This window comes from Crinia signifera, chromosome 3, assembly GCF_055691185.1.
Source record: "Crinia signifera chromosome 3, ASM5569118v1, whole genome shotgun sequence".
NCBI classification, from domain to species: Eukaryota; Metazoa; Chordata; class Amphibia; order Anura; family Myobatrachidae; genus Crinia; species Crinia signifera.
The window spans coordinates 130436818-130463218 of record NC_139219.1 but is presented as its reverse complement, the minus strand read 5'-3'; the positions used below and the strand labels follow the sequence as shown (position 1 = coordinate 130463218).

The following is a 26401-nucleotide window of genomic DNA, read 5'->3' as shown; positions in this document are numbered from 1 at the left end:
CCTAGATAAGCTCATTTACATGAAACCTGTGACAGCTGCCCCTTTAATACTAATTTAAGTGCTGTGTTTGGGATGGTCTCACCTTTTAAAAGCCATAAGGACATGGCAGTTGAGCTTTAACCCAGGAAAATAACACATGTTCATTTTAGCTATGATGTGCAAACAGTTGCCAGGTTCCCATGAAAATCAGTTGTTAGTGTAGGACTTGCAGTGAAATGGGGTCCCTTGGCGATGGGCTGCAAGCTTAAATGCATTGATCAATTCATGAACTAAAACCCCATTATTTATTTAATTGATTATTTGAATGTTAAGGTGAGTTAGTTTGTTGTAGTGACTGCTGGGCCCCCTGTGTTTGTATTTACTAGAGTGTGTGGTCACAGGCCAATGCACCCCATCCTGGGAAGTGGGTGCTGTTTGCACCCCATTCTTAGGAATGGCGAGTGTGTTGGTACTTCTGTATCTATATATATATATATATATCTATATATATATATATATATATATATATAGATATATATATATATCTATATATAGATATGTGGTCACTCCAAAGGAGTGCCACTTTCCACACATATCTCTCTCTCTCTCTCTCTCTCTCTCTATCTATATATATATATATATATATATATATATATATATATATTCCCCTGCAGTTACCCATTGACCAAGTTTACACTGCCTTTACTCTGTGTTTTGACAGTTTAATATTCTCCTATGCAGTTTGCGGCCAATAATAAGTGCAAGGGGGCCCCCCTGTCTAAAGTGCCCCGGGCCCCCGAAGGCTTAATATGGCACTGACTGCCTAAACAAATATGCCCACACCTCTTGCCAACAGAAGAAGCACTGCCTATACACGTGCCCACACCAGTTGCTGACATTAGTAGCGTTGCCTATACATAATGCCCACACCAGTGCTTCCCATCCCCCCACACAATAAATAGCAAACATTTGATTACTCACCTGTCCAGACGTGGGAGCACGGACATCGCAGTGCCGGGATCCCTGTACCACTCTCCAGTACTTCCTGTGTATAGCCGGAAGTCGCAGGTGGAACGCACAGCCTACTTACGCCTCCCACCGTCCATCCTGATGCGTGTCAGGGCTTCTCCATAGCGCCGGATCTACCGCACTCCACCTAATCTGGGCAGACAAGAAAAACAAGCATAAACAACATATAAAATATCAATATATACAATACATAATACATAATTACAGTGAACAATTATACAAGACAAATTGCAGAAAAAACATATACACATATACTATGGTCGACATGCCATGTCGACACCCAGTATGAAAACCTGGCTGCAAGGAAAAAATTATGTCAGGCTGTTCCAGTTGATCTTGTCATTGAGGCCACCAGGTCTGGTGGTCCCCAACCACAAGATCCACTGGGTTTCCTTGATAAGAAGTTTCTTGGCCCTGTCACCCCCACGGGGGCTACATGGAACTTCATCTATGATAAAATATTTTAAAGATTCCAAAGAGTGCCCAGCCTGTTTAAAATGCCTAGGGGCAGGCTGATCTACCTCCTTCCCTTAAATGAATTGCTGACCGATGAGCGGCCATTCTTTCTTTAAATTTACGGGTGGTCTGTCCCACATACCTTAAGCCGCACGGACACAGTATAATGTATACTACATATGATGAAGAGCAAGTTAGCACCGACCTAATATCATAGGTCTTAGGGCAGTGAGGATGTGAAAACTTTTTACAACTAATCATGAATTTGCATGTGGCACACATACCACAGCTATAACAGCCGGGAGGTTTTGTATACACATTGGGTGGGATCTTAGGTTGGTGAACAGTAATGTCGGCATGGACCAGCCGATCGCGGAGGTTGCGACCCCTGGTATACGCCAACAGGGGTCTATGATCTTTCAAACCCACCAGTTCTGGATCAGTAGCCACAATTGGCCAAAGGGCTCTAGAGGCCCTCTGGACAATAGGGCTGGACACCAGTGTTCCCTCTAAGCTGTGCGCACGTGCGCGCGCACACAACTCGACAAACGTGCGCACAGACATTACAACAGAGCGCACAAAGCAGCAGTGGTCCCTTTTTACAGTTGTGGACTCAATTAATGTGTGTTTCAACCAATAACTACATTGTGTGCTGTGTTTTGAATGTTTAATTGTTTAATATAATTTTGAAGTAAAGTTAACACAAATGCTAAACGTCATTTTCCAGTTATATATAATTGACGCACAAAAATTAAAATGTCCTTCCAAAGTTGCACAGCCAAAATCTTTTGCCGCACACAGCCTTCGTAAAATTAGAGGGAACATTGCTGGACACCGAAAATTCATTGATCCAAGGAATACGTTTCCCTTTTAATTTGGGTTTTGGGACTCAGAGGGACTGGGGGTCCATATCCAAGACCTGTTTCTTCTGTGAGAGCAGAAGATCTACATTGTATCCCCTCTCAGCAAATTTTTGGACCATAATGTCCAGATCATTAGGAAGCTTCTCCCTATTACTAGTTAAACGAGCTACCCTAAGCATTTGGGATAATGGTAATCTCCAATGAGGGAGGGGGGATGATGACTGGATGCTCTCAATAAAGTATTCCTATCAGTACTTTTGCAATATCTACTGGTGGAAATAACCCCATCCTTAACCTCAATGGCCACATCCAAAAAATTAGCTTGAGACTCACTGTGACTGTATGTCAATTTAATGTGTTGACTAGTAGTATTGATGTTCTTCATAAGATTAAGGAACCTCTCCTCGCCGCCAGTCCAGATGAGGAACACGTCATCGATTGTATTGTAGATACAGCATGACGTGTCCCCAAATGTCCTGGTCAGCGAAAAAGAGGTCCTGCTCCTGGGCAAACATATAAATATTGGCATAAGAGGGGGCCATGGAAGACCCCATGGCACACCCTCTCAGCTGAATGTAATATGCCCCATCAAACATAAAATAGTTGCGGCTAAGGGCAAGCTCTAGAAGAGACAAAAACAATCTGTGATTAAACACAGCTGGATCAACATATTTATCAAGGAAATTTTTCATAGCTCTGAGACCCCCCTCATGGGGGATAGATGTATATAGGCTGCAGACGTCAAGACAGCACAGTAAAGCACCGTCAGGGATAGTACCAATCTCTTGCAGTCTCAACAAAAAGGTATTGGTGTCCTTGAGGAATGTCTTTTCCTGAAGCAAAAGAGGCTGGAGTATGGTGTCCAGCAGCTGAGCCACTGGTTGCATCAAAGACCCCCGTGCCGAGATGATCGGACGTCCGGGGGGCTTCAAGGGGTTCTTATGGAGCTTCGGTAGCGTGTAGATCACGGGTACCACCGGATGATCCACACGCAAGATTTTGACTACTTTTTCGGGTAGCATCTTAGTAGACAGAGCTGCATCCAACACTGTGAATAGCTCTTTCTTGAAACCTACTGTCGGGTCTCTAGGTAACAACCTATATACATCCAGGTCTACTAATTGACTCATAATCTCCGATTTGTACCCATATATATATATATATATATATATATATATACACGCCCTGATGAAGTCTGTTCTAGTGATGAAATGCATTGGGCGTGTCCTGTTTGGTCTGACGTTGTGATGTCCTCTGCATCCACTGACGATCCAGCAATTCTCCAGCTGACTCCTGACGTGGCGGTGAGAGCGATTGGTCTGAAGTCTCTGACCTGCAGCTGAGCTGTGGTGTCTCCACCTGGTCCATCTGTGTCGGTCTGCTGTTTATGTTGTGGACCTGTTCATTCTGGCTAGCAAGTAGTTATTTCTTAACTCCGATGTATATGAGCATCATTATAAGTAAAGTGTTTCTACAAATTGCACCAATTGGTGCTTTTCTTTCTTCTTTGCAAGTTCCTCCCCTCTGGATCTTTGGTACGATTCTTAGAAAGAGACTGCACACGTTGTGGAAATATTATGGATTCACTCCGTACACTACTGTATAAGGACTTTGAGCTTGGTATACTTTCTGTTAAATATGTATATATATATATATATATATATATATATATATATATATATATATATATATATATATATATATATATATATATATATACAAACTCCAAGGAATGATTGGCACTCGGGAGGCAATTATAACAAATAAAGGATGTGTATTTGCTCTAATACACATCCTTTATTTGTTATAATTGCCTCCCGAGTGCCAATCATTCCTTGGAGTTTGTATGTGATTGCCGTTGGGGCACTGAGGCCCGTTGTCTGCTATTTCTTTTGAGTGCCGGCAGGTTTGGAACTTATATATATATATATATATATATATATATATATATATATATATATATATGAGGATTCAGCCTGGCACTCCACTAGTGGCTGTTTGCAGCTGCCGCGGGTGCCTTCCAGACCCAATTGATAGAAAGTAGTATGAAACAAATAGAGGCACTCCAGCGGTCTTGGTGAAAAAAAGCAGGGTTTACTGTGAAACAGACGTTTCGGGGATATAGACACCCCTTCTTCAAGTGTACAATAAGAAAATCAAACGTGTAGTGGCATACTTTTATACCGTGAGCATGAAAAGATTCCTCCTCCTGCTTGTCAGTCCCGGCGGCGTCTGACGCAGCATCCGGTTGCGTCACTGGGAGGAAAGACGTCCTGCCGGCTTCTGGCGTCTGTTACCTAGCAACCATGTGGCGCATCCGGGCTGTCATGGCAACCGGGGACTGGTCGAGCTGCGGAGTATAGGAAAACAATAGTGAATCCTGAAAACTGTGTTAAAAATCACATAATATACAATACAAATGCTGGCTTTTGTAAGAAGCATTCTGGTACGTCAAGATAATTGATGGAGATCTTCGAGTAGGTCTCCATCAATTATCTCGACGTATTGGTCACCATCAATGAGGGCAAACTACAGACATCCGTTTATAGTAAACCAACGGACAAAAACACCCTGCTTAAATTTACCAGCCATCATCCCAAAGCACTGGTAAAGGCGCTCCCCAGATCCCAAATGATCCGGGAAGCCCGCATCAGTAGCGACATGCCTAACACCGAACTGGAATTGGACAAGCAGATAAAAAAGTTTGTGGAGAGGGGATACCCACTCGAGTCATTAAATCTACACAAGCAGGAGATCTTTGCAACCCCGAGATCGGAATTACTGTCCCAAAAACGCAAGGCCTCTGACAACGTTCTTCCTTGGACAGTTAAATTTAACACCACCAGCCCGGTAATCCCCCGGGCATCCAGGGCCTTGTGGCCCATAGTGTCCACAGACCGCAACTTGCAATCCTTTAGAAATTCTAGGCCCATGGTGTGCCACACCAGAGGCAGAGTTATTAAGGACTTTGTGGTGCATGCTGATATCTCCGCCATGAACACAGCCAGTGGAACATTCCTCTCTAAAACTCCAGGGTGCTATAAATGCCCCAAATGTACCACCTGCTCCCATATGATAGTCACAAAGGAATTCTCCAACTCATCAGGAGACAAAACATATAAGATACGCCATATTCTGGGATGTCTCTCCACACATGCCGTATACATGATAATGTGTCCGTGCCACTTGAAATACATCGGCAAGACCGTCAGGATGGTCAGAGAGAGGATGGCCCTCCATAGGTCCGCCATAAAAGCAGCCCTTGAGGGCAAACAATCAGACCAACCGGTGGCGAGGCACTTCTCCGAGAAGGGCCACAAATTGCACAAACTTAAACACATCATCATCGACTAGGTACCCCCAAGTCTGAGAGGGGGAGACAGAGCAGGTGCATTACTTCGCAAGGAAGCTAAGTGGATTTATCTGTTGAACACCACCAGCCCGAATGGCCTCAATGAAAGAATGCCATTCAACATCTTCATCTGACTTCCCCCACCTAATTCTACCCTGCTCACTGAAGAAGAACGGGACGGATTCCATTCCCCAATATATATTCATGGACACAGCAAGTACCCAGTTGTCCAGTTTTATAAAATTGACCTCCTTGAGCAGACACCAGGAACAGTTATGGAACTGCATCGCACTAGTCACTTTATTTCACATAGCGCCGTAGGCACGGCGGTATGCACCAGGCAGGAATACCTGCAGGACAGCACTGCCCTCACCCTGTATCCTGCGTACACCCTGCAAAGTTACTTATCACCCAATCCCCCCCATATAAATATGTGTGTGTCAGTACAGACTCGTCATCACGTTTGTGCCCTTCGGTACACACAGCAGCTCAGAGCACCGATCCATCCCACCCCACAACACCCGAACAACGGGTCCGGTGCACCAGAATGCTTCTTACAAAAGCCAGCATTTGTATTGTATATTATGTGATTTTTAACACAGTTATCAGGATTCACTATTGTTTTCCTATACTCCGCAGCTCGACCAGTCCCTGGTTGCCATGACAGCCCGGATGCGCCGCATGGTTGCTAGGTAACAGACACCAGAAGCCGGCAGGACGTCTTTCCTCCCAGTGACGCAACCGGATGCCGCGTCAGACGCCGCCGGGACTGACAAGCAGGAGGAGGAATCTTTTCATGCTCACGGTATAAAGGTATGCCACTGCACCTTTGATTTTTGTTATTGTACACTTGAAGAAGGGGTGTCTATATCACCGAAACATCTGTTTCACAGTAAACCCTGCTATTTTTCACCAAGACCGCTGGAGTGCCTCTATTTGTTTCATACTACTTTCTATATATATATATATATATATATATATATATATATATATATATATATATATATATATATATATATATATATATATATATATATATATGCATGTATGTGTATATATATATATATATATAGATAGATTGATAGATAGATAGATATTCAACATTTCAAAGTGACCTTTAATTTGCTTCTTCAGGACACAAATGTACAGTAAAACAAGACAGACTTATATACATAACGACTCCCAGTGCATCTAGATACTGATTCCTGTGGTGGCGCAGCATCATGACATCATCAATCCGACTCCGTTCCTATTATTACGTTTCACATGTAATGCCCCCATGCTCGCCATCTGACAACCTGTTACCATAGCGGTAGAGGAGTGGGTGGGGGTAGGGGGGGGTGGGTGTGGGTAGGGGAGTGGGTGGGGGTAGAGGAGTGGTTGCTGGAAGGTGAGGTGGAGATGTGGTGGGCACCAGCGGGCCCCAAGGCCCCATCAAAAAAGGCAAAAAAAGGGCCGAAGTAATGGCACCTTATTCACTTTCTCTGTGTTTGGACCCCAAATCTTTCCATTTGCAGTGGGGTTCCACTTCCTCAGTGCTAAATCAATCCATTCCCGTGCAAAGAGTACTAATCTGTTCAATTTTAACTCTTGAAATGCAGGGTATATTTTTGCTGGTGTGTATCCTGCTAAGCATTCTACCTGGGTGATGCAGGTCGTATGCTGGTATTCCCTTTCATTTCACCATTGCAGTTGCTGGGTAACACATGTTTGTAGATATGCCACTTCTTTTTCTGGCTGGTTGTTATTTTTGTCATTATATTTTTGTTTTCAATATTTATGCCATTAAAAAAAAAAACCTGTGATGCTTAACAGCAAATACATTTATTTTACAAAATTAAAAACTCGTGTTGTATGTGTAATTTCTTGTGCAAACCAAATACTACATTTATGTGTACTTACTCAACTTGGTCTTTAGGTGAATGTAGGGATGTGTTGCTCATGTTTGCCATGCAGAACCCTCTCCATGACCATGCACATGTCCATCTCCACAATTTCCCTGCTAATTTGTTTGTGCCAGCACATGTGCAGAGCAACTTAATAGTTGAGAAAGCCGTTTCTGTGCAGGTGATGTAACTCCTACATTACTAGTTAAAACCAGGGCCAGAACAATGAGTTGCTCATGGAGTTGGTGAGGTAGGCAAACAAGGGGCCAAAGTGACATTTGTGTAGGAATGCATATGTGTCCTCCAAAAACAACCAGTGAGGACTCCCCATAGGTCTTGGTACAGGTATGTTAAAGATGTGTCAGTCGACCAAGCATGACAAAATGGTTTGTGTGCAAACATGTTCAAATATTGTTTAAAATATGAGTTTAGAGTGTGATAGGCAGATGTTGGGATCCTTTGTTAGAGATATTGTGCTTGGTGGCATCTTACACACAGAGTGTGCTACATAAAAATCATAGCAGATATGAAGGGGGAAATTTACTAAAGGAAATTTGTAAAAAATAGGTGTATTTGTATCCAGAAATACACTTATTTTTTACATTTACTATCCCAAAAATACGGCAATTCGTATTCGTATTGATAGCACATCAATACGAATACGAATTGCCGTATTTTCGGGATAGTAAATGTCAAAAATAAGTGTATTTCTGGATACAAATACACCTATTTTTTTACAAATTTCCTTTAGTAAATTTCCCCCGAAAGTGCATAATGGTATGTCGTTGAGCTAAAATAAAAAGATTGTGTGCAAAATAGTGGCCATGGACTTAGGACATTGCTCAAACATCCTTGTTGGTCTTAGATGTGGTTTATGTGTCTTTTTCCATATAAAAAAACTGGTATTTTGTGCTACAGTGAAAAAGTTGACACATGTCGACTTCTGTGAATTGAGTGTCCTGCTTTTTAAAGTATACAAAAACACTTTCTGAATGGGTGTAGATGGTTATGAAATAACTACCTTGAAATATATAAGCAGGTCTTTGAATGAATCTTACCTAAAATGAAACCAACCTTTACATGTTGAAGTGTAGAAAGATATGCTTCCAATGTGTTTGAGGGCTGTGTGTAGCTTGCAGGTAGTGAAATAATGGTTTTCAGTTAATAGCCTGCAGCATTGCTTATTACATTCAGGTGTATGTGTTTGTGTAGTAATCAGCGTTAATTAGCAGGCCCAGGCGTCCGCTCTCATACGGTATCTCTAGGGGTGGTCTGGAGCTATCTTTTGCATCCACCTGTTTTTGCACGGCACGTTCGCCGATCGAGGCGGTTTTAGCACCGTACATTTTTGGTGCACACCCCCGTGTACGCCCATGTTTACGCCCAGTTTTTCTCATTATTCCGGCCCCGCTCCCTTAAAAACGCCCCCATGCCGCCCACAATGACCGTACTCTTGCGGACAGGATTTTTCGCACGGAGAGACCAGTCCTTGAGCGGTGTGAGGTCGCCGCACATGTGCATAGCGAAAGCTACGCATGCGCAGATGAAAAAAAACCCCGATCCGCCCGTATTCGGTCCCACTGTACCAAGCAGAATAAACCCCAAAGTCCATTGAAAGACGAGTCCAGGTGCATTTGGGTATAGATCATGGCTGAAGTTCTCCGATGATAAATTTTATGTTGAGAACATTTATTTACAAGACAAGATTAAATCCTTAACATCCGTTTTCATCAATGGCCACCAATAATTTCAATGTCTAAATAATTTCAATGATTGTAAAATGGGGAGGTGTGAGACGAGGTTGGAGATGAGAGGCTACAAAGGTTTTTCCATGAGGTATGGAAGCGATATCAATATTTGCACATATTGTCAGATACAGAAATTAATTCTTACCAAGAGATGGGTTAATACACAATTGTGTATAACCCCAGGAGCGCTTGTGTTAGAGATGCTAACTCAATTGGAGCAGCTGCTTAGGTGGGGAGGGTCAGTCTCCACAAAAATTACAAAAGAAGAAACAAGAAAAAGCAGCGCTCACATTCAATAATGAGTGATTCAAATCTTAAAATATAAACGATTTCTTTTTGTGATAAAATTTAATATATATATAGCAAGCACATATATCTCACAATAATAAAGCATATATTGCAAAAAATTGTGTACACTGTTACAAAAAGTGTTAATAAAAATGCTGGGTACTTGTGTAATATCTGGGCGCCCGATTTTTCATTGCATTGCATTGCATCGCATTGCATGCAATATAGTGGCATACAATTCATGCAATGCGATTTTTCATTGTAAAGACCAGATTTTTAATTGTATAGTCACTCATGGGTGATTTCATATCCCCACTATCCAACTACGCATGGAGTTGATTTTATATAGCGTGGCGAGCGCAGCAGGCCACCGAGCCCGAAGCGTGGAGAGCGGAAGCAGAATACATGTAAAGTAATCCGCGTCCCCTCGCGGGGCTCGCTGCGCTCGCCATGCTTCAGGCTCGGTGGCTCCCTGCGCTCTCCACACTATATAAAATCAACTCCATGCGTAGTTGGATAGTCTGGGTATGAAATCACCCATGGTTGACTATACAATTAAAAATCGGGTCTTTACAATGAAAAATCACATTGCATTGCATTGCATTGCATGCCTTAAGTAGTGGCATGCAATGAAAAAATCGGGAGCCCAGATAATACACAAGTACCAAATGCTGTTTTAAAAACAACTAAGGCGACCAGATCTCACGTGTATCAGGGCAATCCCCATACGGGGTGGAGGAAAAATGAATCCCGCATTGTCCACACTGTGTTGTAATCCCAATGGTTAGATGGAGTCCAGATACGGCAATTTGTGTTCCTGTGGGCACACTGAGGGAGTGGCTGATGTTTTTTGTAGCCTACCTTCATCCTCGTGGCCAAGTGTCCAGGTCAGATGGAATTTTAAGCCGAAGACTTCCGATATTTATCCAGGGAGTGCAGTGGTCAGATGTTTGAGCAGGTTGGTCCTCCAAGAATTACCCAGGATCTGGTATCCAGCAGTACCAACGCGATACCAGATCCTGGGTAATTCTTGGAGGACCTAATTCTTCTCTGATTCTCTGAGGTGCTTTAAGTGTACAGGCTGTATGACATGTGGACATATGATCAAGCTCATACGGGCCACAAATATGAAATCAGACACTCATTGACATGTTCCAGTAGTTATGTTGTTTATTTGGTTAAATGCCCTTGTGGGCTCAGCTATGTTGGGAAAACCATGCAAACTTTTAAAGAGTGCATGGCCCAGCATAGAACAACAATAAGAGCCCATTGCTAAACACTTTCTGGAAGCCAAGCATAATATGGCCAACTTTCGCCATATGACAATTGATCAAATACCTGATTACCTGATGATGGACGAGGGGGTGATCGCCATGGAAAATTCCTCAAGTGTGAGCCCAAGTGGATACAAACACTAGGCACTATTAAACCTCATGGTACACACTTCAAAAATAAAGTGGCTTACTAGCCCCAACCTAGTGGCTGATTAGATACGCTATACAAACAGTACCCTTTGGATGCTGTTGGGATGACACCACAACAGTGAAGTCACTTAAATTTGCCTGTTCAGTTGTGAATTCAGGGTACAGGCGGGTGGTGGGTCGCCCATACAAACTTGCCAATGCACCAATATATATTTCAAATATATTATAAGCAGTGCTGCAGAGACAATCTGTACAAACCTGCAATCCACTACCAATATATTGCTTAATGCTCAAATGAACCATATATCGTACCCAGCATAACTAACTTTGACTCTTGGGGTTCTCTTGTTCCAAACAGATCCATCTGGTCATGATTACCATTATTATGACAGCACAAGAGGTTATTGTTAACCCTCGGATCTTACGAATCCTTGCCCACACTTAGTTTATGTGAACTGGAAATATTCCACTTATATTTTGACAGTCGGGCTGCACATTTTAGTGACCTATTTATCAAAATGTTTTTTTATCCCATAAATTATGTATAAACAGGCTGTTAATAAAAGCAGCACTGATACAATTATTAATGCATAGGTCACATACAGAGAGTAGCAGAACAGTGTGCTAAGAAATGGGGAATATGTGGTATATTTACTAAAGTGCTGGTTTGTAGAACTGGATATGTAAATATACCCCTAAATATTGATTCTATGCCACTGACAAGATAAGATATTTAAAATAGTCGACTACACTTGCTTTACAATTTTTTTCCAGACTTTAAATTTAGTTCTAGTTTTCATGTTTGGGGATGAATTTTTATTTTGCGTTTGACTCCACTTCCCATCCCCCGTCCATTATACACCTCCTGTGAGGCATGGAAGTTGTGCAGTGTGGGACAAAATGCATCATCCTATTCTTCCTCTTCCAGTGGTGCAAGTAGAAAAATTGTCTTAGTGGTATTGTGCTGCGCGCCATAGACGCACATCGAAAAATGGGTGTGGTCATGGGCGTGGTCATATGACACAAGGGGGGGTTGGTTACATGACAAAACTTTAGAATACAATGACATTTCTGTTTGGGCTTGTGCATTGCATCCTGCACACAAAATGTAGTGCCTGTTTCGTGTCACGCACCCAATATATATTACCCATGGCATAATGCCCATTACACATTATGCCCCACGCCATAATGCCCATTGCACCACTGCTGCACAACTGTTGCCCATTACTAAGATGCCCCCATTGCCAGATGTTCCCCCAGTGCCACACATATATGCCCCCATATGTGCTAGGTATGCCTGCAGTGCCAGATATGCCCCCACAGTGCCACACATATAAACCCGCAGTGCCAGATATGCCCCCATAGACTTAGACACATATGCCCCCACAGTTCAGATATGCCCCCACAGTGCCACACATATATGCCCCCACAGTGCTAGGTATGCCCCCAGTGCCACACATATATGCCCCCCCAGTGCCAGATATGCCCCCACAGTGCCACACATATATGCCCCCACAGTGCCACATATATATGCCAGATATGCCACCACAGTGCTACACATATGCCCCCACAGTGCTAGGTATGCCCCCAGTTCCAGATATGCCCCCACAGTGCCACACACATAAATGCCCCCACAGTGCCAGAATAAGCCAGCAGCACAACTCACCATCCTGCAGTGCTGCTGGCTCAGGCTGTGGGTGCCGGACGGCTCCCCGACAGTCGGGATTCCGACAGTCATTCCTCCGACGTCGGAACCCCGACTGCTCCCTCGTGGGGGTCCACGACCCCCATAGAGGGAGAATAAAATAGGTGGTGAGCGCAGCTGTATCATTGCCAGATGTTCCAGATGTAGATTGGACAGATCCGTTTATCCGAACAATCATTTTTGTCCATTTTCCAGCATTTGGGAGCAAATGGTTGATTGTCATTTGCTCCTATACTGTACATTGCCAGATTTTTGTTCCCACCAAACAGATTGGACAGACAAATAGGTGTGTACCTACCCAGGTTTAGGGAAACATTAGGCTTGGATGTTGGACAATACTTTTTAAGGTACCAAAAAGTAGGCAAGCTGTGATGAGGATGGGGCTGGACTAGTCACATCATTAGGGACTGTCCCCTCATGGTTAAATGCCAGTTTGCATTTATTTAGAGCATGGCTTACACAATACAATTACCAGAACATGTAATCATTAGGCCCCTCCCCCTCCCAGTGAACCATGGATTTACAGCATTTATCTCTCCATTATGATCATTATATTTCACTACCAGAAAGATCATCAGTCTACAGAAGGATCAGGGAGACTATAAACATTAACGTTTGACATTTACATTTCTGCATCTCACTTCTCAACTTGGTAAACTCATACCTCCCAACTGTCCCGATTTTGGGGACATAGGGGTAAGGGAGAAGGAGGCCACTGGTCCGGCCAGGACAGCATTGTGCTGCCTGGACAAAAGTGAAGGGGGGTCAGCAGGGGGTCGTCCCGGGGTGCCGGGGGTCCATGCGGGGCGCCGGGGGGTCATGCTAAGAAGCCCATAGAGTTCTATGAGGTATCGCCAGCTTTTGCTGGTGATACCCCCTGCAGCGAAAACCAGGCATGCCGGTTTTCTTGCATATGAAAATGTGGGAAAAACCCCGGTAACAGGGTTTTTCCTGCATTTTCGGTTTAGCGAATTCCGCCCATGGACAATTATATGTTGCGTGTTCTGGAGTCTGAAAACCAGACAATCTCTATATCTGCACAGACAATGGAACAACAAAAAATATTGTATACCCATAAGCATTGTAAAATTTTAAATAAACAAAACAAACATGCGGTTTTTCTTTTCTTTCTTTTCCATTTAACCAGACTGAGCCACAGCAATGCGTGGCCGGGTACAGCTAGTATATACATGTATGCTGGGGGAGGGGCGCCACTCAAACTTTTGGTGGGGTGGAGCAAAATTTCTAGTTACGCCACTGCCGTAACCCTTGATATGTGCTCTGTAGACATCAGGGGAAACCAAAGCATTTTGCACTCTGCAGCCAATAACTTTAAAAATGTCATCCATTATAAAAGTAGATGAACCAGAAATAAATAATGTATGGAAAATGCTCTGTATTGCACTAATTGTTAACAGCTGCATTCCACAGTAAGGTATTACAGCAAGATTGTGCTGTACTGTATATTGTGCTAGAACCTTCACACTATAAACAACATGTTAAATCCATCAGCCTATACTCCATTAACTGTACACATAGTAACTATGTAGTTATGTCCTGTTGCGCTTCAGGGAATTTATACCCCTTCTAACGAAAGAATTTCAGTGAAAGATGGGATTTTCAAGTTCTATGGAATTTTCTTATGATAACATAACTTGCATAACATAAAAGTGTGCAATACAAGAGTGTCTTTCAACTCCAATCCTCAGGTATCCACAACAGGTAATACTTTCTGGATTTCTTTAATAATGTACTGTTTTACTCTATTTTACTGGATCGGAAATGATTTCACCTGGTTCCACATTCAGAAATCCTGAAAACATGACCTGTTGTGGCACTTGAGAATTGGAGTTCAAATCCAAATCCACTGCAACCGAGTGTCTTTAGGTATATACTAATTGATCTGGCGTGAGGTGTTTGCACAGGACGCCGAATACACCTGCACACTCTATCAGCACACATTGTGCCACGCCACAGACTCCCATACCCCGGAGTTAACAAGCCTGCCCAGCAGGGGTGTAACTAGATATTCGAAGGCCCCATAGCAAAAGTTTGTAAGGGCCCCTTATTTAGCAACTGATAAATATATGTAAAATACATCACTTAGAAAGTAAAGATGGGCCCCCTTCAGCTCTGGGCCCCATAGCAGTTGCACCCATTGCACCTATGGTAGTTATGCCCTTGCTGCCCAGTGCAAGCAAAAGGGAACATCGTTACAGTGGTATCAAGTCATAAAATAACAGAAGTACCACGCTCAGGATTCAGGTGTCAGTCCGGTAATATACAGTACTACATTAAAGTAGATAATTTTACAGCTTGAGCTAACAATTTCCATGAACTAGAAGTGCTATATATAGTTAAATTAACTCTTCATTCAGTAAACGCAACGTTGTAGCGATTAAAATCGTCTCAAATGTAATGTTTTAATATAATGTCAACAATATATAGATCGGCTTATAATAGTTTAGTATTGAAAAAAAAGCCGTCTTTAGTATTGATACGTGTGTATGTATGAATTATTTGTCAATGTATTTGTTTTTATTATGTTTTGCTTTTATAAGATTGGTATAAATTTGATATATTAAATTATCTTTGTTGAATTTATGGTCAAAACACACAGCATTCCATAATGTGTGTAAGTACTAATTTATATTAATACAGATCACCCACAAAAATATTTTGGCAAAGTACCCATTTGTGTTGTGTGCTTTGAGTGTGATGTGAAGTGTGGAGGAGATACTGAGGGGAGCTCCCTCCCTCTCTACTGCCTACCCGCCGCTGCCGCTAGTCGTCGCTCTCCTCCCTCTCATCCTGCACTCTCAGCAGCGCTCTATTACAGACCAGACGGACTGCGATTTGTCGCTGGACCACTGCAGTTCTATTTCTGACAAAACTTTGCTCCATGCCAGATCTGCTGCAAGTACCCATTGCTATAGTGAAGGGAAAGATACAAAGGACAGCGGGAGAAGCTGATTGAAGCTAGCATCGCAGTTGTATCCATAGCACAAAGTTTGGAGCCTGCTCTGAATGCTGATGCCCTGCTGCCAGTGTGCCAGCTGTACCTGTAGCAATGTTATAGCAGAGAACACCACTTCTACAGTACTTCTATTAGAAAGCACGATCTTTGAGTTGCCCCCCTGTAACTGCTGTATTGGATTGCTAGGGCCATCTGGCAGGGTGCAGCATCAGACCACAGGCTAGGCATAGCAATCATGCCAAGCTTTGATGAAGTGCTGCAGGAGGCTGGTGAGTTTGGGCGCTACCAGAAGAGGGTCTTTTTCCTGCTGTGTATGACGGGGATAACATTCGCCTTCTCCTTTGTGGGGATAGTTTTCCTGGGACAGATGCCGGAGAGTTACTGGTGCAGGAGCACAGAGGTGGCAGAGCTTAGCAAGGTGTGTGCTTGGAGTCCACAGGAGGAGAGGAACTTAACAGCACCCAGGGTACATGCTGAGCAGCCTGGGCAGAGCCTGTGTGACACATATGACATCACTTGGAATGCCAGCAGCATCTCCCCTCTAAGTTGTGTCAGTCCAATGGACGCTTTTACCAACCAGAGCCTGGACCAGCTGCCGACCAAACCCTGCCAGGACGGGTGGGTGTATGAAGAGTATCGCACAACTATTATAAGTCAGGTACTGCAATCCTTATACTAACCTGGGTTACATTGGGCTGAGAACTGCACAAATGTACAAAAATCCCCCAACAGGCCAGTCAGAATTAGGTCATTGTGTATACAGAGACCCAGATGTAACTTTTGCCACCTGTGTGCTACTCCCACTATCACCACACAATGCTTCATTCATTGATCCATCCACTATCTTCTGCTCTCTGCTACATTAATGTATCTTCAGCTAATTGACTGATCATTGATTGGTCTGCTTTAAGATGGTGAAAGAGGCATGCTGCCTTTCAATAGATTTGTGCTTCATTTAAATATTTTTCATATGGAAGTGTTGAAAGATATTTTCTGGTAAGCGACCAGTGTCAAGATAAAAAGATTCTCATTGAGATTTACATACCTGCCTGACACCTACAGTACACTCTGCTTTAATCCTGTAAGTACAATTGCACCACTCACCCCATTCATAATTCTCTGTCCCTGGCATTGGGAGCTACAGTAGCAGCTGGTGAAAGGGGAGGGGGGTGATATGTAGGGATGCCAGATTTTATAACCATCCTGTTTTACTAGTCTGGGTGTGTGTGTGTGTTTTTATTTTTTTTTACTTTTAAATTAAAACATACTTACCTACAGTACTTTGTAAGATTCTTCTCCCAGAGAGGGCTGAATCTGAATGGTATCATTAGGCTTGCTCAAACATAAGGAAACACCTGCGGTTCACGGGTCCATGGGTGTGAGTGGCGGTGCTAAATTACATGTTCCAGCCATTTAGCCCCGTCTACTCTATGCTCCCGCAGTTTGCTGCTAAGTAATATACAATCCTGCCTGTTTCAATAGGGAGCAGGCAGGATGCGGGGGAGCCATCTGCTCTGCTGGGAGTGCAGGGGACAACTCCAAGAAGTGCGAGCCTCCCGCATCTTTTGGGAGGGTAGGCAAGTGCTTCCGGGTTGATAGATATACAGTGTCTAGATAGACAGTAAATACTCCAAAAGTTCAACATGCAATAGGTCACCAGGGTCAAAAATCTCTGGGTGAAAATGTCCACATTAAAAAGGTCGACATGACAAGGTCGACATGAGTTTTTCATATATTTTTAACTGCCTTGTTGCTACTTTACCATCCAAAGAGGCCCCAAACCCAAAGCATGACGAGCAAAGCAGTAGCGCACACAGGGGGGTTTCTGAGTACCCAGAACCCCCCCCCCCCCCAGTCTAAGGAGATATCTGACTTCAAAATAGTGGTCCCCATCCAAGCCTGTTAATTGCTCTTCCCAGTCAGATATTTCAGGTTCTGTCTGACTTAGAGTTTTTCTGAGGATATATTCCAAAAGCTGTGACTCTCCCCCTTTGATGGACACTAGAAGTTTGTCCTGGTATGTAGTTTTATATACTCGTTGGCAGATTGCTTTGCCTCCTGAAATGTGATCCCCTAGTGCCCAATAACATTTGGTAGGAGGGATTCTCTAGTTTTTAATTCCATTAAAATCTAAGAAATATATTTCCAGGAACTGGAGATATCTGCAGTCAAGAAAGCTGTCCTCCCACCAGAAAATTATGAATATACACCCCTCCTCTGCATATTAAACATCCTGTACAACCCTGGAAATTATGTATCAGGGCCCCTTCATTAAGCCCAATGCCCCTTTCGCCCACCCCATCTCCCACCATCTCTGCAGTAAAGGGGTAATTAGTGGAAATTACTGATCCAGGGCCTACATGCTGAGCGGTTGATGTAATACCCCCTACCACCCACGGGACATCAAAGCTTCCCCCACCCCTACCCGCTGGAGGATCGATAGGGGCCCCAATACATTGCTTTGCCCAGGGGTCTACACTGCTGTTATATGTGTGTATATATATATATATATATATGTGTGTGTGTGTGTGTATTTATTTATATATATATATATATATATATTAATATACATTTGGTCTATCTATAATACTTTAACTGACCCGGCATATACTGGGTCATCTAAGTGTCCATCTCCGTGCTTTTCTCCGCCCCTCTTAAAACCCCTTCTGAAAATCCTGCGTTTGCCCCTGGAGCGAAGCAGGCTAATTGGGGTCCATGTCTACATTAACAGATAAAAAGTGAAAAATTCATGTCTACCTTTTCATGTGTCTACACTTTTCATATCAACATTTTGACAGTGTCGACATTTTGACCATGTAAACCTTTCCAAGGTCGACCTTTTGACCCTGTCGACTTTTTGGCCCTGTTGAACTTTTTGCATGTTGACATTTTTGGGGGTAGACCTATTGGCTATCTTTTTTTTATTATTATTATAATTTTTTTTTAGTATTTAATTTTTTTTATTTTGCAATTGGCAAATTATACAAAATTAAGAAGTACAATGACAGAAACATTAAGAAGAACAATTGTATTGTACAATGTACCATCTTTTGCTCTTTATCTAGACACTGTGGGTAACATTTAATGGGATGAGATATCTCGACTTTTGCGATTTTTAGGCAAAAAAACTGACGAATTTGCATGTTTTTATGAAATCGCCAACTTGAGGTGAAAACCAGCACCAGACTCAAGGGCCGGTCCTAGTTCCCAAATTACAGACTGACTAGGGCCCCCCCCCCCTCGTATTTTGAGAACCTGGTTTTAGAAATCCTGGGGATCCCCTATGTTTTTGGTCCCCTTAATTTCTAAAATCTTTTTAACGAAAAACAAATTGCACATGTCCACTATTTCGGACATTTTCATGACTAAAAATCGCACCACATCGCACTTTTTACCCGCAAATTCGCATCCCATTAAATAGTCGATTTTTTACCCTGATTTCGGAAAAAGTGATAATGTGCGATTTCAAAACCTTACTAAAAATCGTATCTCATTAAATGTCACCCTGTCTCTCAAATAGTCTACAACCATAGGCAAGTATGAGTAGAGTTATTTAATGTGATGTGAGCAGCAGTACTATAGACTACTGCAGTTTTTCCGACTCCCAACTTTACCATCCATGTTTTAAGAATATGATGGCTAAAGCTGAGTACTCACGCAAAGATTTTTCTGTCCAATCTGTCTAGTGGGAACAAAAATCTAGCAATGTATGGGATAAACGTGCTCCCAAGCACTGGAAAATGGATGAAAACGTTTAACCAATTTATCTGTATTAATATAAGTGCTGCGGAATATGTGTGCGATATATAAATAACTGATAAATAAATAAAATTAAATATTGTTTGTTTTCCAGTATTTGGGAGCAAATTGTTGATTCTCATATGCTTCCATACATTACCAGATTTTTGTTCCCACCAGATAGATTGGACAGAGAAATCATTAGGTGAGTACCCAGCTTTAATCAAATTGTCTGATTAAGTCACCTACTGTATGCTCAATCATGGATATATTTAAAACCTTGAATTATAATGGCTGAGTTTGGGAAACTCTGGACTGATGGTCCTTAAATAGTGCTCAGGACACAGTGCCAGTGCATGTTTTCCATATCTCCCAGGGGCCCATGTGCACTGCACACCTTGTATCCTTATATATACACCTATGACTGTAAACCTAGATACACACCTACAGTGTGTGTGTGTGTACAGTTTAATGAGAACACACTCCCTGATCTGCCCAGATATATATCTGCCTATCAATCTTCTCAATCTTCTAGTGTGTTACCTAGAAGCTGGGTACATACATAAAGATTTATCCAGAGGCAGAACTCTGGGAGGCAATGGAGTCATCTGCCGCCGGGCTCCTGCTCCCAAGGGGGCACCTCTCCTCCCCCTGGAAGTTTAAATTAGTCATTTAAAAGCCAATGATATTGCTTCTGTGGCCAAGTTCTGAAATATTATCTCTATCTATCTATCTATCTATCTATCTATCTATCTATCTATCTATCTATCTATCTATATTTCTGAACAGAAATATATATTTTATATAAGGTTATATAGGATTGTGTGTGTGTGTGTGTGTGTGTGGGGGGGGGCACCAATATATTTCTTGCCTCCGGGCAACTGGAACGGACTTACGCCACTGGATTTATCTGTCCAATCTATATGGTGGGAACAAAAATCTTCAATCAAATGTATGGGAGCATATTGAACATTTGCTCCCAAACGCTGGTAAGCACAATGTTATAAAGGCTGTACTTGTTCTGCATTGTCCTGTACTATAAGTCATTGTTTGCTTCATCTGCTCATTTGTCTTTTGTAAATTGCAAAGATGCTGCAGAACCCTTATGGAGCCAAATAAATAAAGGATAATAATTATTGGGTTTCACAAGTCATGGTGAAATGCCCCATTGTATGCTACATTCAAAGTGTATGTGACATACAGGAATTACCAACAATGGATGTTCAATGTAAAGTAATTTATTACATAATTGCTCTGCTAATCTCTTTTTGGCTTATTGCGTATACATTTTTATAATGCAATAGAGAGAGAGATTAAAATAATAAGTGTTCATCTGTGAGAAAGGTGTAAAATCTTTTATTGAGCCAGTGCCCATCTCAAATAATAGAGTAGGTTATTTGACTTGAGTTTAGTGACAAACTTCCCATTAGGCATGTACCCAGCGGCAACACATGTATGTGGGCGGCAACTGGATGCTTGTCATAGTACCAGTAATGGCAAATATATCCATTGTACTGTACCATGTACCATCTTGAATAGAGTGTAAATGGATAGGACATAAAGATACTGCCCCTGTAATCTGTCCTACTTAGTAAACATGTATACATAATAAAAAATAAAAAATGTCCCACTAGTACCCCTTTCAGACATGCGACCTCTGCTGTGTCATTGTGCCGGGTGCAGTCTGACCCCCTTTCACACATAGCAGCAAATTACCAGGTTAAAAACGGTCAACCCAGTAATTTGTTGAGAACACAGGTTATTTGTGTAGTGTGAAAGGGTCTACCCAGGTCACAAGTCCCGGGCCAACGACCTTTGTAAAAAGCAGGGTCGGTGACCTGGGATTTAAGACCTGGGTAGACCCTTTCACACTACCAAATTACAGGGTAGAATTGCTTCACAAGGGGTATTAGTGGCTTTTTTTTATTAATCCATTAATGGCTATTATCAAATGAGGGCTTCTAAGTAATCAATAAAAATAATAAAATTAGGCAGGGGGGAGGCCGCCATTATTGTTGTGCCTAGGCGCGCCCTCACCCTAAATCTACCCCTGTTTGAGTTATGGAAATTCTAATAACATAGGCTGGTATATCCAGTGCATTATGTAAATATACATTTCCACCGAATAACTCAAAAACAAGCAGGGCCTGATTAAAGGTTCCAAGTGTCCTAGGCTAATACAAATGTAGCTCCACTTGTAATGCTGCTAAACACACGTGTATGGTCGCTCAGGGACTTCCCATTGATACTGCTCATCAGGGTTGCCGACCCTCCCGGAATTACCGGGAGGATCCCGAAAATCGGGTCCTCCTCCCGGCCCCCCCGGAAAGGTGGGCAACCCTCCCGGATTCCGGGGGGCCCCCACGCCACCCCCCGATTGCGGCGTCTTCCCCATACTTTTGGATTGAAATCCGTCAATCCGCGGGTCTCAGAGGGGGGCGGAGCTAAAATCGCGTCATTTTAGCCACGCCCCCTCCACGGAGATCCGTGAATTGGGGGGTTTTACCATCCTGGGGCGGGGCTTAATGATGTAAAGCTCAAGCCCTGCCCCCCGAACTGCAGCTGGAAGTCTCCTCTCCGGGCTTCTCCCGGAGAGGAGACATAAAAAGTCGGCAACCCTGCTGCTCATGTGTATGTAATGAAGATTTATACAACTGGCATATAGGATCTAATGCTTGTGGCGTGTGAAGGAGGCTTTGTATTTAGGCTGCCAAGCTGGCCCTAATGTAGGGCCGGACTAAGCCTTCAAGGTGTCCAGGTCACTTTAGACAGGAAGGCCCTCTCCCTCTTGTCATTACTGGCAGCAAACTGCACAGGAGAATATTACACTGTCAAAACACAGAATGACGGCTGTATAAACTTACAGTCCATAGAGGCACTAACATAGCAGATAAAAACAAGTGACAATATTAGCAGCAAAGCCTTGGATGTAGATCATATATATGCATAATGTTATTGACTAGTTCAGATAAACTAGAAGGGAAGTTCAAATGTAAGGACATGATATAAAGCAAAGGTAGGAACATTGCACTAAGAGAGTACATGTAAACAAGTCAGGGCATCTGGATTATCAGAGAGTTGTACCCATAATATTTGTGATCTACAACTGGAGGTGGTCAGAAAGACAAGGGAAAAACTTGCTGATATTAGATGTCTTGTGGGATATAGAATGTACAACAGGCTGATAATCTGAAAGCTTTAATGGGGAAGTGCACATAAGAGGCTCAGGTTAAATGTTTAATAGTCAATGGGTAACTGCAGGGGGGGATATATATACACCACATGGAATGCCTGTTTTTGTCCTTCTGTACCTTGCTCTGTAGTTGACGTCTCAGGTTCAGCAGTGCCTCTGATTAAAAACCCTCCCATGACGAGGCTGCTGCTGCTGTCCTTCACGGGCCTGAGAAGCACGTGAAGAGCTCCACCAATCAGAGCCCAGCAGAAGCCTCTGACCTCTTGTGCAAAGTCTCATGGGACTTAGTCAACTCCTTGTAATTCACTGCACACTTGTGCACTCAGTGTGCCTCAGCTCCTGATGCTCAGCATCATTAATCATTGTCACATCAGCATATAGGTGAAGCTGCAGCACTACCCCACTCCCATGCACAAAACATTTAGCCAAAAAAAATTATATATATATATATATATATATATATATACATGCCAGTCACAGGGGGCCCTAGATAGAAGGGGGCCCATGGGTACTGAGCCCCCATTAATCTGGCCCTGCACCGAAGCACAGTACATGTAAAGTGGATTTGGAAAATATTCACAGCACTTCATATTTTCCCCATTTTGTTATGCTACAGCCTTATTCCAAAATGCAATAAAACATTTTTTTTCCCTCAAAATTCGACACACTATAACCCAGTGGTCCTCGAGAGCTACCAACAGTGCACATTTTCCAGACAACCTAGCTGCTGCAAAGGTGCACTCATTACTAGCTGAAACATTTTAAAAGATCCACAGGTGGAGCTAATTACTTCACTTGTGAGGAGAGCTGGAAAACATTAACTTTTAGTAGCTCTCGAGGACTGGAGTTGGCTACCCCAGCTATAACCCATAATGACAACAAGAAAAAAGTTTTGGGGAGATTTTTGAAAATTTATTATAAATAAATCACATGCAAGCATTCATGGTCTAAAGCAGCGGTTCCCAACCTGGGCTATTTGTTTGCCTGGGGGTACTCTGCAGACCAGTTGTGGGTACTTGAATATTATATTGGTAATGGCAGAAGAAGAATAACTCTCCCAATGGTGGAAGAAGTCTCCCATTGCCATGGAGATTAACCACATCGTGTCACTTCCAGTTCTGTCTGCAGCGTCATCAGTGTTCCTTATTATTATTATTATTATTATTATTATTATTATTATTGTAAACAGTTTCTTATATAGTGCAGAAAATTCCATTGCGCTTTACAATTGAAATGCTTTTGCCTGACCAGCAATCCACTGGGAGCTACCTGTGCTGTCCTCAGATATCAGTGATCATAGGTGCCGATTCTGTGGGTGCTCAAGGGCCCGAGCACCCACGGAAATTGATGAGCACCCACGGGCCTGAGTCCCCCTGCTGGGCCGCCATATTAACTTGCTAATTTGTGGCTGCAGCACCCACATTGCCGGACCCGCCACCTGGGAAACAGTATGCCGGGAAGAGTGTATTCTGTCTGCTGAGTACCTGCACTGTGGGGGCATTTATGTAACTGCACTGTGGGGGCATTTATGTACCTGCACTTTGGGGGCATTTATGTATTTGGAACTCTGTTGCCGTAATTTGAATATTGGAGACAACTGTGCTCTGTAATATAAATTGGTATTATTTTGTGGCCACACCCCTTCGCCATGAAGCCACTCCTCTATATTTTTGGCTTGAGCAACCACCAGCAAAAACATAAATCGGCACCTATGTCAGTGATCATCTGCCCCGCGCTGACATTGATGGAGGAAGCAGCGCCATTAATCATACAGGTGTTAGCAGGAACCCCATAGACGGTACACAGCCAGCAGCCAGACACAGAAGTACCTAATTCCTGACCGTACACTACTCTTTTACTACACCTTAGGATAAGCATAAGGATACGCATACTGCTCCCTTCCACTCCATTTGTAAGTACTGTGGATATTTCAAATTGAGAGGAGGGGATACTCATAAATGAAAAGCCTAATCAAGGGGTACAGGGGAGAAAAAGGTTGGGAACTACTGCTCTAAAGCTGTAATGTTCAACTTCAAACTTCAAGAACCCCCAGCGGGACATGTTTTTGGGATTTCAGTCTGTGTAAGCAGTTAATAAAATTACGGACCCAGCAAAATAGATTAGCTCACTTGTGCATGATAAAATGAAATGCAGAAAACATGACATGAAAGGACTGAATTTTAGAAATGCAGAAGATGGATTTCCTCCTCACATGACAAGATCTGTGACAAATATTCTAGGATTTTCATTAATTTTCTAAAACAAATTTTGTTCTCTCATACCACACTCACATATTAATGTAGTGGGGGGAAGAATCAAGTTTTTTTGGGGGATTGATGTTTCGTACAGTAGTACCTTACTGACATGAAAATAAGGTAACGAAAACTCCCATCAAGGTATCTTTAAGTGCGTACCATTACTCACTGTTGTTTGATGTGGAATTCTTTTAAATTTATATTGCCCAACCAATTTTTAAAAAGAAAATTTGATGGTACTTGTTTCCTAGCATGACGCCCATCGCATAGCATACTTAGTGGTGGGCGATGCGATATTGTACAAACTGGAGTGTTTGTACAATGAAATATCGCATAGCATTGCATGCACCCTGATGGGTGCTTACAATGTTAAATGCACCCCCATTGTCAACCCTGATGGGTGCTTACAATGTTAAATGCACCCCCATTGTCAACGCCACCCCAGTGGCGTAACTAAAAATTTTGCTCCCCCCAGCCAAAATGTCGTCTGGCGCCCCCCCCTCCCCCTCCCCCTGAATTGTATATACATATATAGATATATATCTATATATATATAGATATATATATATATATATATAGATATATATATATATATATATATATATATATATATATATATATACACACATACAAGGAGACTGTCACTGCTGGGGCCAGAGCGGACAGGGAAAGTATGAGAGGAGGAAAATACGAGATGGGGCAGAGCCACGTGTACCTGGGTGTTGTAGTAGGGGCTGGGGTGGCTTTCATATGGCCACCGCTGAGCAGACAGCAGCACTCTCCCCCTGCCCAGCCCGACTCACGCCGTCGCCACCCGCCGCTTCTGCAGTGCTACTACTAGCCCCTCCGGCGGTCGTTTGAAATATGGCTCCAGTTCGTGAGCCAATCGGAGCTCACGTCCCTTCAGCCAATCACCGCGGCTGCAGGAACATGAGTTCTGATTGGCTGGCGGCCGGAGTTACATTTCTATTAGCCGCAGGCGCTGTCTAGGGCTAGGCTGCACTGAGAAGTCTGTAAACTAAGCGGCCTGTGCGGCAGCGGCAGGCGGCGCGCCAGCGGGCGCACGCAGCAGAATGTAAGTTTAAAAAAAAAACACCCGCTCGTTCTGACATATAGTGCGCCGGCCGAGAGCCTGCGCCCACGCAGCCCCCGCTCCCCCAAGCAGTGGCGGGGGCTGCCTTACACAAGCTACGCCCCTGCGCCACCCCCACTATCAACTCCAACCCGAAGCGTGGCGAGCGCAGCGAGGGGTGAAGGTACACGTCCTACGACCTTTTTATACCCCCACTATCCACGTCGGCGTGGAGTTGATTCTAGATAGTGTGGCAAGCACAGCGAGCCACCGTGCCGGAAACGTGGCGAGCCCCACGAGGGGATGCGGAATACGAGCCCGAAGCGTGGCGAGGTACGGAAGGACATTTGTTTTAGAAAGTTAATGGAAATCATAGAATATTTGTAACAGATCTTATTGAACACAATTTTTTCATTTCATTAACCATATCATGTGA

General features: G+C 43.2%; 1 protein-coding gene across 1 annotated transcript in view; it reads left to right on the top strand.

Annotated features, from left to right (window-relative positions):
• The first annotated feature begins 15568 nt into the window (after nucleotides 1–15568).
• Nucleotides 15569–26401, top strand: part of SLC22A3 (solute carrier family 22 member 3) — a 260402-nt gene continuing 249569 nt past the window's right edge. The window contains exon 1 of the mRNA XM_083176507.1: nucleotides 15569–16365. Coding sequence (XP_083032633.1) covers nucleotides 15943–16365 — 423 coding nt within the window. The 5' untranslated portion in view covers nucleotides 15569–15942. The remainder of the gene's footprint in view (nucleotides 16366–26401) is intronic.